The 16187-nt window shown below is 40.1% G+C and overlaps 1 protein-coding gene across 6 annotated transcripts in view; it reads right to left on the bottom strand.

Annotated features, from left to right (window-relative positions):
- Window positions 1–16187, bottom strand: part of MAST4 (microtubule associated serine/threonine kinase family member 4) — a 554271-nt gene that overhangs the window by 250380 nt on the left and 287704 nt on the right. For 3 of the 6 annotated variants that reach the window (XM_059417990.1, XM_059417992.1, XM_059417995.1), the window contains one exon: window positions 5827–5862. The exons of the other annotated variants lie outside the window; for them this stretch is intronic. In XM_059417990.1, coding sequence (XP_059273973.1) covers window positions 5827–5862 — 36 coding nt within the window. The remainder of the gene's footprint in view (window positions 1–5826; window positions 5863–16187) is intronic. 6 annotated transcript variants of the gene reach the window in all.

Below are 16187 nucleotides of genomic sequence, written 5' to 3'. Positions count from 1 at the left end.
GAGAACAATTCTTTCTGTCAGCCTCACATTGGGTACGAAAGCCTTCAACTACCTGGCATTTCTTTTAATCAGTTATACTGCTTTGGGGCTCATTTCACAAAGCCATCTGGCTTTGCAAACATCAATGTAAAGACTATGAAAAAACCCACTTTTTATTGTGGCCCTGCAATGGGGAGCAATCTACTTCAAAGTATGTTAAGCTCCAAGGGTTCTGGTGTGGAAATAGCTGGCTAAGATTCTTCATTGTTCAGACATCCAAGGATCCTGGCCCTCTAGAAGATAAAAGGATTCTTCTGAAAGCACCATGTAAAGGAAAATATTTGTTCAGTCACAGTGTCCCTACAAATGTGATCTTATGCTCCATGGCTGGGTGTCTAAGAAGATGAAAATGAAGGGGCCTTAACAGATCTGGTGGAGACCCGGTCAGATAAATTAAAGGTTGGGGGACATGTGCTGTCCTAAATTGGAGAATGCTGAGGTGCACTCCTTCCTGTGAATATTCTACTCATTCTTACAACATGTTCCATACCTCAGGATGGCATTAAGGAGAAATGCTTTGATTTTTTTTCCTACTACTGAATACAGGTGCATTTGTATATATATATATATATTTTTTTTTCAACTGCAATTATATTTAAAATATCTTTATATTCTACTGCTTTGAGAGGTTCACTTTTGAAGTTTTCTATTCATACGTTTGAATAGACCTACCCCTCTCTAAGAGATTGTAAGCTGGCCTTGGAAAAATCTAATAGCAGGAGAAGATACCAATGGAGGTGGCTCTTTTTTTTTTTCCCCTCTCTCTCTCTCTCCAAATAGCTATTCCATTCATTAGAATTTGAATGGTAGCAGAAATGACAACAGAAAACTCAAGGAGACTGACATTCTAACATTTAGATATACAAAAATAGGGGCGCCTGGGTGGCTCAGTGAGTTAAGGCCTCTGCCTTCAGCTGGGGTCATGATCCCAGGGTCCTGGGATCAAGCCCTGCGTCGGGCTCTCTGCTCCGCCGGGAGCCTGTTTCCTCCCCTCTCTCTCTCTGCCTGCCTCTCTGCCTACTTGTGATCTCTCTCTCTCTCTCTGTCAAAAAAAAAAAAAAAAAAAAAGATGTATAAAAATATCGTGGGGACTAATAACTCGGGGTCAGATTTAATGTGTCATTTTAAAAAGTCATCCTGTGACATAATTTAACTTGGAAGTTAGATGCAGCTGGCAGTACATGTCCCCAGCTCATAAGAGGTTTCCCCAAAGCAGCAGCTTTCCTCTTTAAGGCACAGAGAGGAAGGGTCATTGACTATTGACCCAGCAGCTTGACCTGTATAATGGAGAAGTCTCAACACAGTTCTCAAGGGGAAACGCCCTGACAGCAGAAAGGACAAGTGCTTTCGTCACACTCACAGCTGATTTATAATTTCTGCCACCAGCCCAGGGACAGGGTGGGAGCTCACTCCTTAAGACATAAATCTTCTCTGATGATACTACACTTTACTAGCAACAGACCTGTTTAAAATCGAAGCAATATGGAAGTCTCACACTTTACACTGGATCTGTTGCATCAATATTTTCTTCCACCTCCCATGTGTGGAAGGTTTAACATATTCTAGCAGTAGGCTAAAGCAAAATAAAGATGAGAAACTGGTAATACTCTACTTGGAGATCACTTCAGACAGTGCAAAACACATGAAAGTGATATTCAGTGAGGGTAAGATTTTAACAAGAACAAGAGGATAAGATTAAATTACTCCAGTGGTACGTGAAGTCACATTCTGCCTTGGTCACTTGGAGGCAACCTTGGCAAATCTTAAAGCGAAAATCTGCACAAAATATTTACCTTGATTCAGGTTTAATTTCTAGTTTAAGATTTTTCCATTGTTTGAAAGTACAATATCATATAAGGTGTTCTGTTTCAATGTGATCTAGATTAAGAATGCCTATTAGTTAAGGTGGGCTACGGTTTACCTCATCTCATTAGGTCCAGGAATGATATCTGCAGGCTTCGGGAATATTGCTTCGAACCCAATACCTGCGATCCTCTGGGAGCTATGTCGCTGTTTTTTTGGGCAGCACAGGAGTACCATCACTGGCTTCACATCTTTTTGTCAAGTGCAGGGATTCCAAGTAACCCTGGTCAGTTCATTGAAATCAGCAGAGGTGATGTATTCGATACAGTGTTGCAGATGTGGGGGATTGTCCTCCTCATTCTTCCTGTCCTGTGAGCATTACTCTGATTTTTCTGGTTCTTGTATCCTCCCCATGTCAGATTTCAAGGCCTCTACTCAGAGTGGCTTTGTAAACACACTGGTGATATACTGTGGGAACTGTGGTTTTTCTGGCTTCAAGAAAAAAACCTGATAAACAGTCATTCCAACCCCTGACCAGAGCCTGTGGTTTATGTTTGTTGTTTATGTGGTTTATTTATGATGGTTGTTTATGTGTGTTTGACAAACACAGAGAGGGGTTCTCTATACTATTTTTATTTATCTATGTATTTATTTAAAGATTTTATTTATTTGTCAGAGAGAGAGAGAGTCCACACAAGCAGAGGGAACAGCAGAGACAGAGGGAGAAGCAAGCTCTCCACTGAGCAGAGAGCCCGTTGTGGGACTCAATCCCAGACTCTGGGATCATGACCTGGGCCAAAGGCAGAGGCTTAACAGCCTGAGCCACCTAAGTGTCCCTCTCTATCCTGTTTTAAACAAATTTTCCCAAGTCTCTAGGTTCAGGCAGCCCTAGAGCTACTTGAAGTCTTAACTATTTGACATTAGTTTTGAAAACAATTCCTTTATTATTAACCTTATCATATAGTTACTTACTGGCTTTTTGTTTGTTTTTTTTACTATGCTTTTCAGTTCCTGCACTAGCCTGCATATATTTAAAAACAGGGGTGCCTGAGTGGCTCAGTGGGTTAAAGCGTCTGCTTTTGGCTCAGGTCATGATCCCAGGGTTCTGGGATCGAGCCCCCAACAGGCTCCCTGCTCAGCAGGAAGCCTGTTTCTCCCTCTCCCACTCACCCTGCTTGTATTCCCTCTCTTGCTGTGTCTCTCTCTGTCGAATAAATAAATAAAAATCCTAAAAATAAATAACAAATTTGTCTTAAAATTAACAATGTAGAATTTATATCCATGATTGTATTTAAAATATAGTCCAATGATATCTTTTTAAGTTTATGTTTGTCAACTGTCAGTGTTGATCCTGATTAACACTTGAGGACAGAAAACAGAATCTGAGTGGATTAAAATACAGTCTTTTTGGCAACACCAGAAACATGATAAGCCTTTTATTTAGCACTGTTTATATCACTTGTTACCTATGACAGAACAAGATCGGGGCTTGGGGCTTTTGGTAGGCTCAACTTGTTCAGTGGCTTCTAAGTACCATTTCCTCTGTCCCTGAAATTTCTGCTAGGGCCCTGCAGAAGACATTCCTTCAATTTGGTTTATCTGACATGAACAGCTCCACCCCTGTACACACTGTTGAAAGCATCCTTGAGCTTTAGCACAAAACAAAACCAAACAAATCCATTCTGAAACCAACAAAATGTTCCCTACCCCAATCATGGCTGCCGGTTATACTCCTGAAAGAGTCTGGTTGACCGTTAGTGGAAAGGAGTATTAGAGGCCAGAAGGCAGGGACATGAAGTGTCTGCAGGATGGCACTGGATCTATGAACTGGATGGCAGCTGGGAGCTAACTGTTCAGTACCTTTAGAACAGAAGAGAAAAATTCCACTTGGCTATCTATGATTTAATAAAGATTCAAAGTTCACATAGATGGTTTAAATTTAACTCTAACTAAACTAAGTCCTTTTTTTGGTCTCAGTGTGAATAATTTAAATGAATTCCCTCTCCTTTTCTAAATTACTGTCTTTAATATTCATACACATGCCCCAAATTGCCATACCAATTAATTTATTTGAATTATAATACCATTAAAATTACGAAGAATCTCATTTTTTAAAAACATAATTGTTTTTTGTCCAAGTATTTCATTCAATGATAATCACAATACATTAATTATTTTACCATCTCATTTTTGGCTACAAAACTAATGTTTTTTTCTAATTAATTAATGAAACATGGGCGGACTCTACATGGGGAAATCCCTTTGCTTTCATAAGCAAAATACAGACCTTGTATGTGTTTGTATATATATTTTTCTGTAAGACAACATTACTATTATTTTTATCACATGCACTTTTAATGGTTATATTTCAAATCCCCTTAGAAAAACACAGTTATTTAGTGTTTTAATATTATAAGTAAAGTTTCCAAAAAAGCAAAATATCAGTGAACACAATTAAGTTATCACAGTAACATAAAGTTGAGAAGTATCAAAAACATGTAAAATATTAGACAAGTTTACCCAAAATTTCAGGTGTGACAGTTTCTTAGGTCAAGATTATTTAAGGTTTAGAAGAATGAAATCATAAAAGATCACAAGATACATGGTTTGTTATGCCCGCCTACAGTTCTTTCTTTATATTATTTAGCTAGCCACCAACCAATCCAAGTCTGAGTATATTTTATAGTTTGGCACATAAACAGAAATACAAAGTATTACAAGGTCACAGTCACTGAGGGCATTCATTACTGGAGCTTTAATGCAATAATCTACTTTTTGGATAGATTTCAACCATGGCATGCCTGTAACCCCCATTTCTCCATTTTGAGGTAATTATACAATTATCACAGACACAAAGTAAAATCACATTTAAAGAATCAAAAGTCACTGGGTGTGGTGAAAAAATAATGAATACTGTTTTTCTGAAAATAAATTAATTTATAAAGAAAAGAATCAAAAGTCACAAAAGAAACAAGTCCTCAGTTTATCAATAAATATTTTCCAATTAGTAATACCAAGTGACAAGATCCCCAAACTGAGAATTACTAATTTAATTCTATTTATTATATATTGTTATATGACCTTTTATATTCAAAACATTTAAGATAAAATTCTCCAACTTTAAGTTTTAAATTTAAGTATGGAAAAAACAAATGGCTAAAAACAACAATGAAAACTATGAGAAGACCAGTGAAGGACAACTTACCAGACATTACAACTCCCTAGAAAGCCACTGCATTCAAAACAGAATGGTGTTGGCACAGAAATGGATAGGGATCAGAATACAGAGTCCAGAAATAGATTCAAATATATATGGCATCCTTATATGTGGCAAGATAACATTTCAATCCCATGATAAAGGTTCTTGTAATAACTATAAACTAATAAAGACAGAATCCTACTTTATATCATGTACAAAACTTAAAAATTGCAGGCAGATTTGAAGGTTTTAAAAACTGGGGAGAAAACAGAGGAAAATATTTATATGACCTTGAGATACACACACGACCCTGAACAAAACAGATTATCTCAGAAGCAATAAAGAAAAAGACAGACATATTTGATTAAATAATAATTAACAATTTTCATGTGGCAAAAGACATCCCACACGGAGAGAAGAATGATAAAGATATATTTGCACACATATAACCAGGATTAACATTTCTAAAACACAGTAACTCTCAGAAAATACAAAAAAAAAACACATTACCAAGCAGAAAAATGGGCAGTGGAAATGAAGATGAAGTGAAGAAAAGAGAAATTCATATGGATAATAAACATGTGAAAATATTCTCAACATCAACAGTAGTGGGAAAAAGGTAAATGAATGATCAGGGACAATTAGATTGGTAAGAATTAAAAGGAGCAATGACATCTAATGCTGATGAGAATGTGGGAAATGGGCACTCTTACGCATAAATATCATTTGCTATTCCTCTGAGGAAAATAATTAGTTTTATCTGTTAAAATTAAAAATACACATACCGTTTGACCAAGCAATTCCACTTCTGGGAATCTATCCTATAGAAGAAAAAAAAAAAAAGGACCAGTACGTAAGGACACAGGTACAAAGATGTTTACTGCAGCATTGTTTGTTGTGTGGCAGAGGAAGATGGGGGCTTGGAAATCGCATACCGCCCAGGATGGGAGAAACAGTTAAATGAAATGTGATATATCGATAATATGCAATTATTTCAAAGAACAGGATAAATTGGTAGATGCTAACTTGGAGGCAATGAAAGCAAACTGGTAAGGTAAGAAAAGCAAACTGAAGTACCATAATCCCATTCTTAAAATGGCAGCCACAGCAGCAACAGAACAGCATGTGTGATGCACTCACATGTACATGAAGGAAGGCAGGGAGGAACACAGACCAGATTAACACCTACCTACGGATCGAAGTGGAATCAGGGATTAGAAGGGAGAAGGATTACTCACTTTCTCTTAGTGTATTTCTGTGCTGTTTCACTAGTGGCTAAGGGCACCATGATACTCTTAAAATTTTCAAAAATATATTTCAGAAACAATTATTAACTCTTATTAGCGGTAGTAGAGCCGTATTTCCAGACATTCATCCTCAGTGAAACAGTAGCAAATAACCGTTCCTTTCTTTGATTATGCCAGTCAACACAGTATCCATGTTTAATTGCTTGCCCGGTCACCATTCCATCTCTCTCCCATATGTCTGTTAGCATGTGGTTTGGGTGGGTCAGACGCCCAGGGACACCTGAATGGTCTAAGGTAATTCTGTAGACAAGAAACACAATTGGAGCCGCTTCTAGAATTTTAATTTTCTAGTAGTCACATTTTAAAAAATAAAAAAAAAAAAAAACAACCGCATGGAAATATTTCCAATTATGTACTTGCATTCTAACTCAATAAATCCCTAAATATACTTAACATACAAATTATTAATTAGCTATTCCACATTCTTATTTCATATCTCAATTTAGACAAGCTGTATTTCAAGAGCTCAATAGCCATATGTGGCTAGTGGCTACCGTACGGGATAACATGAGTCCAAGCTAATGGAAGAATTGTTTTAATGTTACCATATTCAAGGGGGACATATAATTTAAAATGGCACACTTAAAAAAAAAAAAAAAACCACAACTCATCATGACAGAAGAAGAAATATCTTCTTGTGACGAGAATGCATAAGAAAAAATTAACCCTGAAAACTCCTGGCAGCCATGTGTGACCTATGAAGGAAAGCTCAAATGGGATGAAGGAGAAAATGGGTCCTGTGTCAACAATGAACCTTAGGATCAACCCCTGCCAGGACCATGGCCCATTTAGTTACATGAGCTGGTAAAGTTCATTTATTTTTTTCAGCCACTTTGAGTGAACTTTTCTTTATGACCTGCAATCAAAAGTATCCCAACTGAAGGGTGCCTGGGTGGCTTAGTTGGTTAAGCATCTGCCTCCAGCTCAGGTCATAATCCTAGGGTCCTGGGATCGAGTCCTCCAGCAGGCTCCCTGCTCACCAGGGAGCCTACTTCTTCCTCTACCCTTGCTTCCCTGTTCTTGATCTCTCTCTCTCACTCTCTTTCTCAAATAAATAAATAAAATCTTAAAAAAAAAAAAAGTATCCCAATTGATATTCATCTATGGCCAACACCATATCTAAACAAATAATCTCCTCTTAAGCAAATTAACTCAGATGTTCAACATTTCTTCCATTTATCTGCAGTCAAGCCATGTTTTTGTTAAACTAGCTTTATTTGGTAACATTTTTAGATATCTTTTGGAAATACCTGAAGATTTCCACAGACTAATTCCTCATCATCCAGAATAACTGTCCATGGTTACTACCCAACAGAGTAGTTCTCCTCCAGACAATACAGACAAAAGGAGCCAAAGAAACCTATCAGTTTCACTCTCACTCTACTCTCTTTTCTAGTCCTTCCTCCCCAGACCAGGGTTCCCCAACTTGAACACTATTGACATTTTGGGGAGATAAGACTTTGTTGGAGACTGTGATTTCCCTGAACATTGTAGAATGTTTAGCAGCATCCCACTAGATAATAAAAGAAATCCCACTCTCCCGTAGTTGCAACAATCAAAAATGTCACTAGGCATTGTCAAATATCCTCTTTGTGGACAAAAATTGCCCCTGGCTGAGAACTACTGTTCTAGATCAACCACCAGTTCAAATGCACAAGTAACCTTCATTGTTCTGTTAGACTGAGTCATTGTAGAAAATATTAAAGTTTGTTCCCTGTATTACAAGCTTTCCATAAACACATGAGGTTCTAGAATCCCATCTGTTCATGTCTTCCTCCTCCCTTTCCAACTATGCTGACCCTGAGCTCTCCATTATATTCTTCTTTCTAGAAGAAATGCACCTACTTCCCTCTAACTTCAGCTTGAAATAATTACTTGACTGGCTTCCAGAACAAACCACCCAACCATTTTTCTTGGGCTTCTCTGAGGGGATTTTTCTTATGAAATATTTGCTCGCTCATTTATAGTCATTCATTCCTCAATTCAGACTCTGCCAACTATGCCTCCCCGCTCCTCCATCAGTCCATGTTGGCGGGCAACTCCGCCCCTGTCTCTCCACACTATAATACCCCACATTTTATCCTCCCTAATCCATCTCTAAGACTACAGTTTAACTGTAACCACCACTGGAAAACTTCACAGCTTCTCAAACTGATCTACAAAGTTAATTCAATTCCAGTAAAAATCTCAACAGGTTTTTTGTTTTTGTAAAAATTGACCAAATGATTCAAAAATTAAAGAACCTAGAAGAGCCAATAAAATTTAGGGAAAAAAATCAAGATGGAGAATGAACACTATTTAATATTTAAACTTAGTATAAAGCCACAATAATCAACACAATGTGGTATTGGTATAAAGACAAATAGGTCAATGAGAAAGAATGTAGTCTATAAAAAGACACATACAAATAAAGACAACTGACTTCCAACAAGGATTAAAAAACAATTCAGGGGAGAAAGAATGATCTGTTCAACAAATGGTGCTACAACAATTAGATACCTACATGCAGGAACATGAACGTCAATCCATATTTCACCCATATACAGACTGAACTCAAAAGGGATCGCTTAAATTCATGACTGTAAAATTCAGGACTATAAACATTCTAGAAAAACAACAGGAGAAAAGCTTTGTGATCTGGGTTAGGCAAAGATGGTTAACCATGTTCATTGAAAGGACAAACTGATAACACAGACTTCATCAAAGTTAAAAACATCTGTTCATTATCAATGCTGTAAAGAGACTGGAAACACAAGCCACAAGTTGGGAGAAAATTTACCAATCATACATCACAGTGTTATCTATAATGGCCAAAAACTATCAGCAACCCTAATGTTCATGAACAAATGGATGGATAATCAAACTATGGATAATCAAACTGTACCCATTCAATACGACATTACTTAACAAGACAAAATAAAAAACGGTACAAACAGTATTGTTGCATTTATTGAAAATTTTAGAAAATGCAAACTACCCTTTAGGGATGGAAAATATTAAAAACTGCCTGATTTCACATGGTGGTGGGGGGTGGGGGCAGCAGTAGAGGGAGTCCTAACAGACCAGTAAGAGGAAACTTCTGGGCAAGACTGTTTCATTCCCTTGATGAGGTGGTGGTTTCACGGGTGTATGACAAAGTTTATGAAATTGTGCACTTTAAGTGCAGTTTACTGGATGTGAATTGTTCTTGCATAAAGCTGTTTGTTTCTTTTTCCTTTTTAAAGGTGTTGGCAGGGGTGGGGCACTGTTAGCTGTTGGGGAAAACATTAGCTGCTAGATCACGTAGGGCTCTACTGCCCTTAGCGCAGCTGTAACTGGGTCATGCTACATGGAATTTCATGAGAAGAAGCTTTTCTGGTGTGTTTTGCGTGCTTGTTTCACACGGTTTTAAATTCTGCTGCAGAGTAATACAAATGAAATCCATTTCATTGACTACTTAACATCATACAACTTAGGTGATGTTAAATGGGAGCCTACAGGTTTGTGCTGGACAGAGAGAAAGATCTGACAGAGCCTCAAGAAGTACCACTGTCCACTACCTTTACTATAATTCCTCTTTTAAGTTATCTCCACAAACAACAACCACCATGACTGTTCCTCCTGTGGTTTTCAAGATAAGTCTGACCAACACCTCTCAGAAAAAGGGAAAGAAAAATGAGAATAAACTAAGTGGCCTGAATTCTCAAAGATAATAATTAAGTAACATGCTTTAACCAGATGTTTGATGACAGTGTTTTTCCCTGCAATTCTATCAGGATCAACTGCATTTACATACAAATTGATAATACCTTGGAATCCCACCTGAAAACAAAAACAAAAACAAAAACAAAAACCAACCCTGTTCCCCTAAGACATAAAACCCATGTACTAATCTACTAATTCCTTTTTGGTATGTGATGTCAAGTGCATTTTAAAAATTAGACTCCATTGCCTCCAAATGCTTCTTTAATCCACAAGAAGTGGTTTTAGCATTTAAACTAATCTATCCTAGACATAAAAAAAACCTTCTGCTTATTCTCCCAGATAATTGATTCTTGATTTGTTAAGATACTAAACACTATGCTTTATACCCTGAAATGCCAAACCCCTGGTGATCTCACTCATGTGCCCCATGCAGAGCAAATACCACTTAGTGCCTCAGCACAGAGGCCAAGGGGAGCTAAGAAAAGAACACACCCCCGCTTTGTCCTGCTGCCAGCTTAGAGGGATGGTCCCCACTGTCCCTGCATTAAACATTACCCTATGCTCTGCAGCAGCTACAGAAGCAAGTCATATGGTGCCAACTTCTCAAAGCAAATACCCTTTTCAGTTCTTGGAACATGAAAATAAACCCCAAAGATAAGCTCTGCTCAAAACTGGCCTAAGGATAGGTACAGACCACCTCCGACAGTCACAGGAAAAGACAGCACTGGAAAATCAGGGTCTAGTAAGAGACTGGCACCCAGGGCTAATGCCATTCCCGTGTTAATCCCATCGATTTGGATGACACACAGAAGTTAGAAATCACTTTTCCTATACAATAGAGAGCACAAAGCATAGGCCAAAGTAATATTTTCTAACAGAACAAGAACACTTTTCACAGAAACATTTACAAAATAGGCAAATATTTCTTGAAAGATTTTATAGTTATAGGATAAAGGCATTTCAAAATCTTTCCCTCAATATAATATGCATATTTGAATTTATTATGATTACAAACTTCATTTAAAAAAAAAAAATTTAACCTTTTTTGGTAGCTCAAATAGATGTTACCTATTCCACATGCAAGTAAAATTCATAGAACAGGGGCGCCTGGGTGGCTCAGTGGGTTAAAGCCTCTGCCTTTGGCTCAGGTCATGATCTCAGGGTCCTGGGATCGAGCCCCACATCGGGCTCTCTGCTCAGCAGGGAGCCTGCTTCCCACCCCCCCACCCTCTGCCTGCTTCTCTGCCTACTTGTGATTTCTGTCTGTCAAAGAAATAAATAAAATCTTTTAAAAAAAAGTAATAGAACACCCTTAAGGAAACTCTTCCCCCTCATTAGAGAACTCTCTGCATAGAATTTTCTTATGGTACTACTCAAAAGTTACCTGGGTGGTGTTTGAGGTAAAACAGAGCCCAGAAGGCCATGGGAGATGTGTCCAGCTGCTGGCATGTTCTATGGTCTCATCTTATATTCCACAACCTGAGCGCGCAGACGCCCTCTAACTCATCCAAGGAGAGGGGACTTTATCGAACAAAATGTGAGAAGTCAATGCACATGTATTCAGATGAAAGAAACGACCCACCAGGATTCTCAGAGGGTGAGAACCCTATTGCAGGAAAACAAAGAGGGAATCCTCAAATAACTTCTTCCCAGCTATGGAGGTTGGACAGTCAGCTGCCACAAAGAGTAAAAGGGCAGGGAGCTGAATTCTCTGGCATCAGGAACAGCTGAGGAAACAGGAGAGATTCTAAGGAGAAACATCAAGACACACATGCGATCTTGCAGCTACTACCCACCTCTCCGAGATCCCCCTCAGAGGGCTTAACTCACTTCCACACCACAGGGTACCGAGGGCAACAGAGAACTTGGCCACTTGTCTCATGTCTCAGGGAATAATGGACAGCACTTACTGAAGCTGCCACACAGCCAGGCTCTCCCCAGTCTCCAGATTAGTCCGACTAAACCTTGTTCCTTGGCAGTTCTGGGGTGTACCTCGAGGCCTTCCCTTTGGTTGCAGTTCTAAGTGTGAAACTCAAGAAAAGTTGGGGTTAAGCTTTCCAAAATGTCCCAAGAAACCAGGACAAGCATGGTGAAGTCAAGCATACGGGGGGGGCGTCTACCATTTATTTGATCCACACTGTGGACGTCAATGCTAAAACTCCTGTCTTCCAGAACAAAGCACACCCATTTTCTTGCTGATTATCTCTTTCTAACTCAAGCACACTCTTTTTCTTTTTCTTTTTTTTTTTTTTTTTTAAGATTTTATTTATTTATTTGTCAGAGAGAGAGGAGCGAGAGTGTTCACAGACAGACAGAGTGGCAGGTAGAGGCAGAGGGAGAAGCAGGTTCCCTGTCAAGCAAGAAGCCCGAAGTGGGACTCGATCCCAGGACGCTGGGATCATGACCTGAGCTGAAGGCAGCTGCTTAACCAACTGAGCCACCCAGGCGTCCCTCAAGCACACTCTTAAAAAGGAAAGGCTGCTTTCCAATCCCTGGAGGCAGGAACCCTAAATTCTGGTCACAGTTCACAGTCAAGGAACTAGGCTAAGCACAAGGAAATCTCCAATCCTTTGTGTTGTTAATTCCACACTTCTCAAATAAAGGTTTGCCCAGTCAGAGTTCTGTTCAAGTTTCTTCCAGGTATGAAATTCTGACTAAAATTTTTGGTACGGACATAAATAATAGCCCGCTTCATTTTCCTCAACACCTGTCTACCCCAAAACACAATTTTAAGAACTGAACTGTATAGTATGCTGAGAAAAAGGATAGGCAGGTCTAGGGTGATGGCTTATTCTGGAAGAGGGGTCACTGAGCACAAAGAGTTCCCTCATAGCCTGATGACACAGAGCCAGAACATGTGTGGAGTCCGTCCCCACAGCACACCTAGAAATCTCCTGTTACCAGGTTTGACCATCATGGGATGCAAGGGAAAGGTCTACCCAAGGCTCTTGGGCCAAACGCCCTCTTAAAAACCTCACCACTAACAAAAGCTGAGAAAATCCCAGCTCCTCAGAAAATGCTCTGCAAATGATCCGGCTTTAAAGGAATTTTCCCAGCCTATTTTGCAGTCTTTGGTCTAACTCTAGAGAACAAAAATAAGAGATGGGGGAGGGGATGGCACAGGGAGGGCTTCACTGCTGGTACTCTTTATTTTACAGAACATGTACTTAGTACTTAAAGTAGGCCACACACTGTTGTAAACACTTTACAAATATTAGCTGATTTAATTCTCAATTCTTCCCATTTTACAAATGAGGAAGCAAAGACACCTAGAGGCTCAGTGACCTTCTGAAAGTCACAGCACTAGTTAAATGGCAGAAGTAGGATTGAAATCCAGGCAGTGTGTGTGGCTCCTCATGCTCTGAAATGCCCACTGAGGAATAGACCTGAAAAGGTGGCTTTTAGTGAGAAACCAGAGGCAATCACTCACCAGCCTCGGGGGTTTGCTGTACAAGCCTACACAAGCCTCTCAGAGTGAGGAGTGCTCACTGAAAAACTCTCCAAATTCCTGCTTGATTCGTTTTTGTTAAAGAGTTATTCTAGCAAAGATGAAGTAGAGAACTTATCCTCTGGCCTTAGGGGCATCCAGAAATCCACTTTGCCACCATACAGGCCCTGAAGCTCTAACACTTCTCACCATGGGGAGGTAGGGGGGGCGGCATTTTAGGCTCACATGGAGAACCGGGTGAAGGTCTAACAGCCTCCACCCCCAACACGCCCAGATTCTAATCTGCACTCCCAGGTGTGTTTGGAAATGCAGGTGTATTTTGAGAACCCTCCCGAGGGGACCTAGCCCTTCTTGCCTTGGGGCAAAATTAAGGTTTCCCTACAATTTTCTAAGGTCAGAGGATCAATCCAACTTTGCTTCCACCTGGCAGGTCCCTCCCCAGCTCCCTTCGCAGAAGATGAGGACAGGCAGAATAAAGGCCGCTGCCAACACAGGCCAAATACCAAACCAGCTCTTCGATGAATATATAAATGCAATTGACATTCTTTCACAGGCTGCAGTCCTCTCTTTACTCTCAGGATATATTACACCATTCTCTTTTGATATAAACATGCCACTTTAAATGCTAATTCGGATGCAACACTCAATTTCTTCTTCGTTTTGTTTCTGGGTTTCTAACATTAAAAATGACACTGGACTTCCATTCAGCTTTGACAAGAGATATTGTGAGTTTTTGCTTCCGTATCTATGGGTGCGGGAGGGAAGAAAGTACTAAAAAGGAAGCTAATTTATTTTAAAATGCATCCAAATAACAAGTGTGGTTTACATAGCCTTTGGTGTGCTTGGATTAAGCCCTTTCCCTCCATTTCAGGAAATGTTGCCCTCACCTTGCTGAAAATCTCACAAAAATCTAATGCAACTCCATTGTGAAATGAAGGTGATTCCCTCTCCTTGCAGTCTAGACTGAAACTACTCATTTTACTCAAACTACTTTTTCTGAACACTGTTTAGAAAGTCAAGGGAGTACGCTCTGGCTGAAATACAACCAGTGGGAAAATAAGCCTTCTTTTCAGAAAACAGACGTTTCTACACATGCCAAGCACATCGTCCCAAGCCTATTAAATTACACGGAGGGCCACTTCCCAGCTGGTCTCAAAACGAGAAATTCCATCCTAACCCTGTGCCTTCAGTTCAATATATCTACAGTGAGAAAAGCCACCTTCTACGTCCAGCAGGCCCAGTTCCACCCAGAACCTTTCGACAACCCTCAAGGTCCTCTGCCTCCATTGTCCTGACCACCCTCTTACAACACTCTCCCTCTGCTGCTGACTCATCTCCTATCCATTTCCTGCCCTGCCCCAGAGAGTCAAAATTAGAAAGAAGGGAAGTCAGTCTGCCACTCATTCCTATGTTCATTAACTTACACGTGGGGCAGAAGAGTTCTGGAAGGCTGCTCCCCTATCTGGTGGCCTCCTGTCCCACCCGCCCAGGAGACGAATTCCAGTAAAGAACTGTTTGCCTCCGTGCTAAACTCGGCACAGGGACCTGCGGCCCAAAGCTATGCACAAGTCCATGAGACACCGAAGAGAAAACATCTCCGAGCTCTAACTGAATGGATTTCTGGTACGAGGACGTCTGGCACTGTGGCAGGTATATTTAAGATGCCTGCCTTCTCTGTACATGGGGAGGTGGGTTTCCTAGGAGACCTGAAACAGCTGGATGCCAGCAGACAGCTAGCTACGGGTGCCACACCCACTCCTGCTAGCCCCCAGCTGCCTCCTGAACTTGGAGATAGCAGACGGAAAGCGTGAATGGAGAGGGGACAAGACTCCAGGGAGAGGAACAATTACTGGATACAACAAGTACTGTTGCTACATCAAGAAATTATTAAAATAAGCCAAGACTCCTAAGATGTCTTTTAGGCATTTCCATCCTCCCAAAGACTGCTGGGCATGCAGAAACACACTTTTTCAGGACCTTTGTGCACACCAGGAGCGGCATCTGCTTGGGTTTCAACTGCTGGATGCTGCTTTAAAAGGTGTCTGGGCAAAGACCTGGCCAAGTGTCAAGTCACTGATTCTACTCTAATCAAGTGGTAACTATTCACATAGTTTTATGAATTCTACATCAACCCAGCTCCATAAAACAGTGCCCTCTATGCTCATGATTAAAAGACATAGAAGAAACACTATTTAAATAGCAAGGAGAATTTCCTTGCTAAGAATAGATAGTGCAGTTTCCTTCTCTGTATAAAGACATCTGAAAGATAGCTGGAAAACAACGGAGGAGGAGAGGGACTGGACTCCAGCTCACTTCCGGCACCTCTCCCTGGAGGAATTCTATGAAAACAGAGGTTGTCTCTGCCTGGGAGAAATGTTCACTCAGACAATTAACAAAACACAAAAGGGTCCTTTAAAAAATAAAATGTAGCTGCCTGGGCCACCCTGGCCTTGTTCCTCACCACTTATCTTGGGTTTTTAGCACCTTCTCTGTCCGAAAACAAACAATTCCCAGTCTTGCCTCTTGCTCTGATCTAACTATGGGTAAAGACTAGATAAGGGACCCAAAACACCATGAGCACTTACATCAATACGGACTGTTTAGATTCGTTGTCATTAGGAAAATAAAAAGAATTTCAAGAGCACCTATGTATTGCACACTGAATTTAAACCAAGAAAGATCGGCATGAGCCGACCAGACACAGAAT

Source organism: Mustela nigripes, chromosome 12 (genome assembly GCF_022355385.1).
Source record: "Mustela nigripes isolate SB6536 chromosome 12, MUSNIG.SB6536, whole genome shotgun sequence".
NCBI lineage: Eukaryota > Metazoa > Chordata > Mammalia > Carnivora > Mustelidae > Mustela > Mustela nigripes.
The sequence above is the reverse complement of the archived record's forward strand: the minus strand, read 5'-3'. Positions and strand labels throughout refer to the sequence as shown.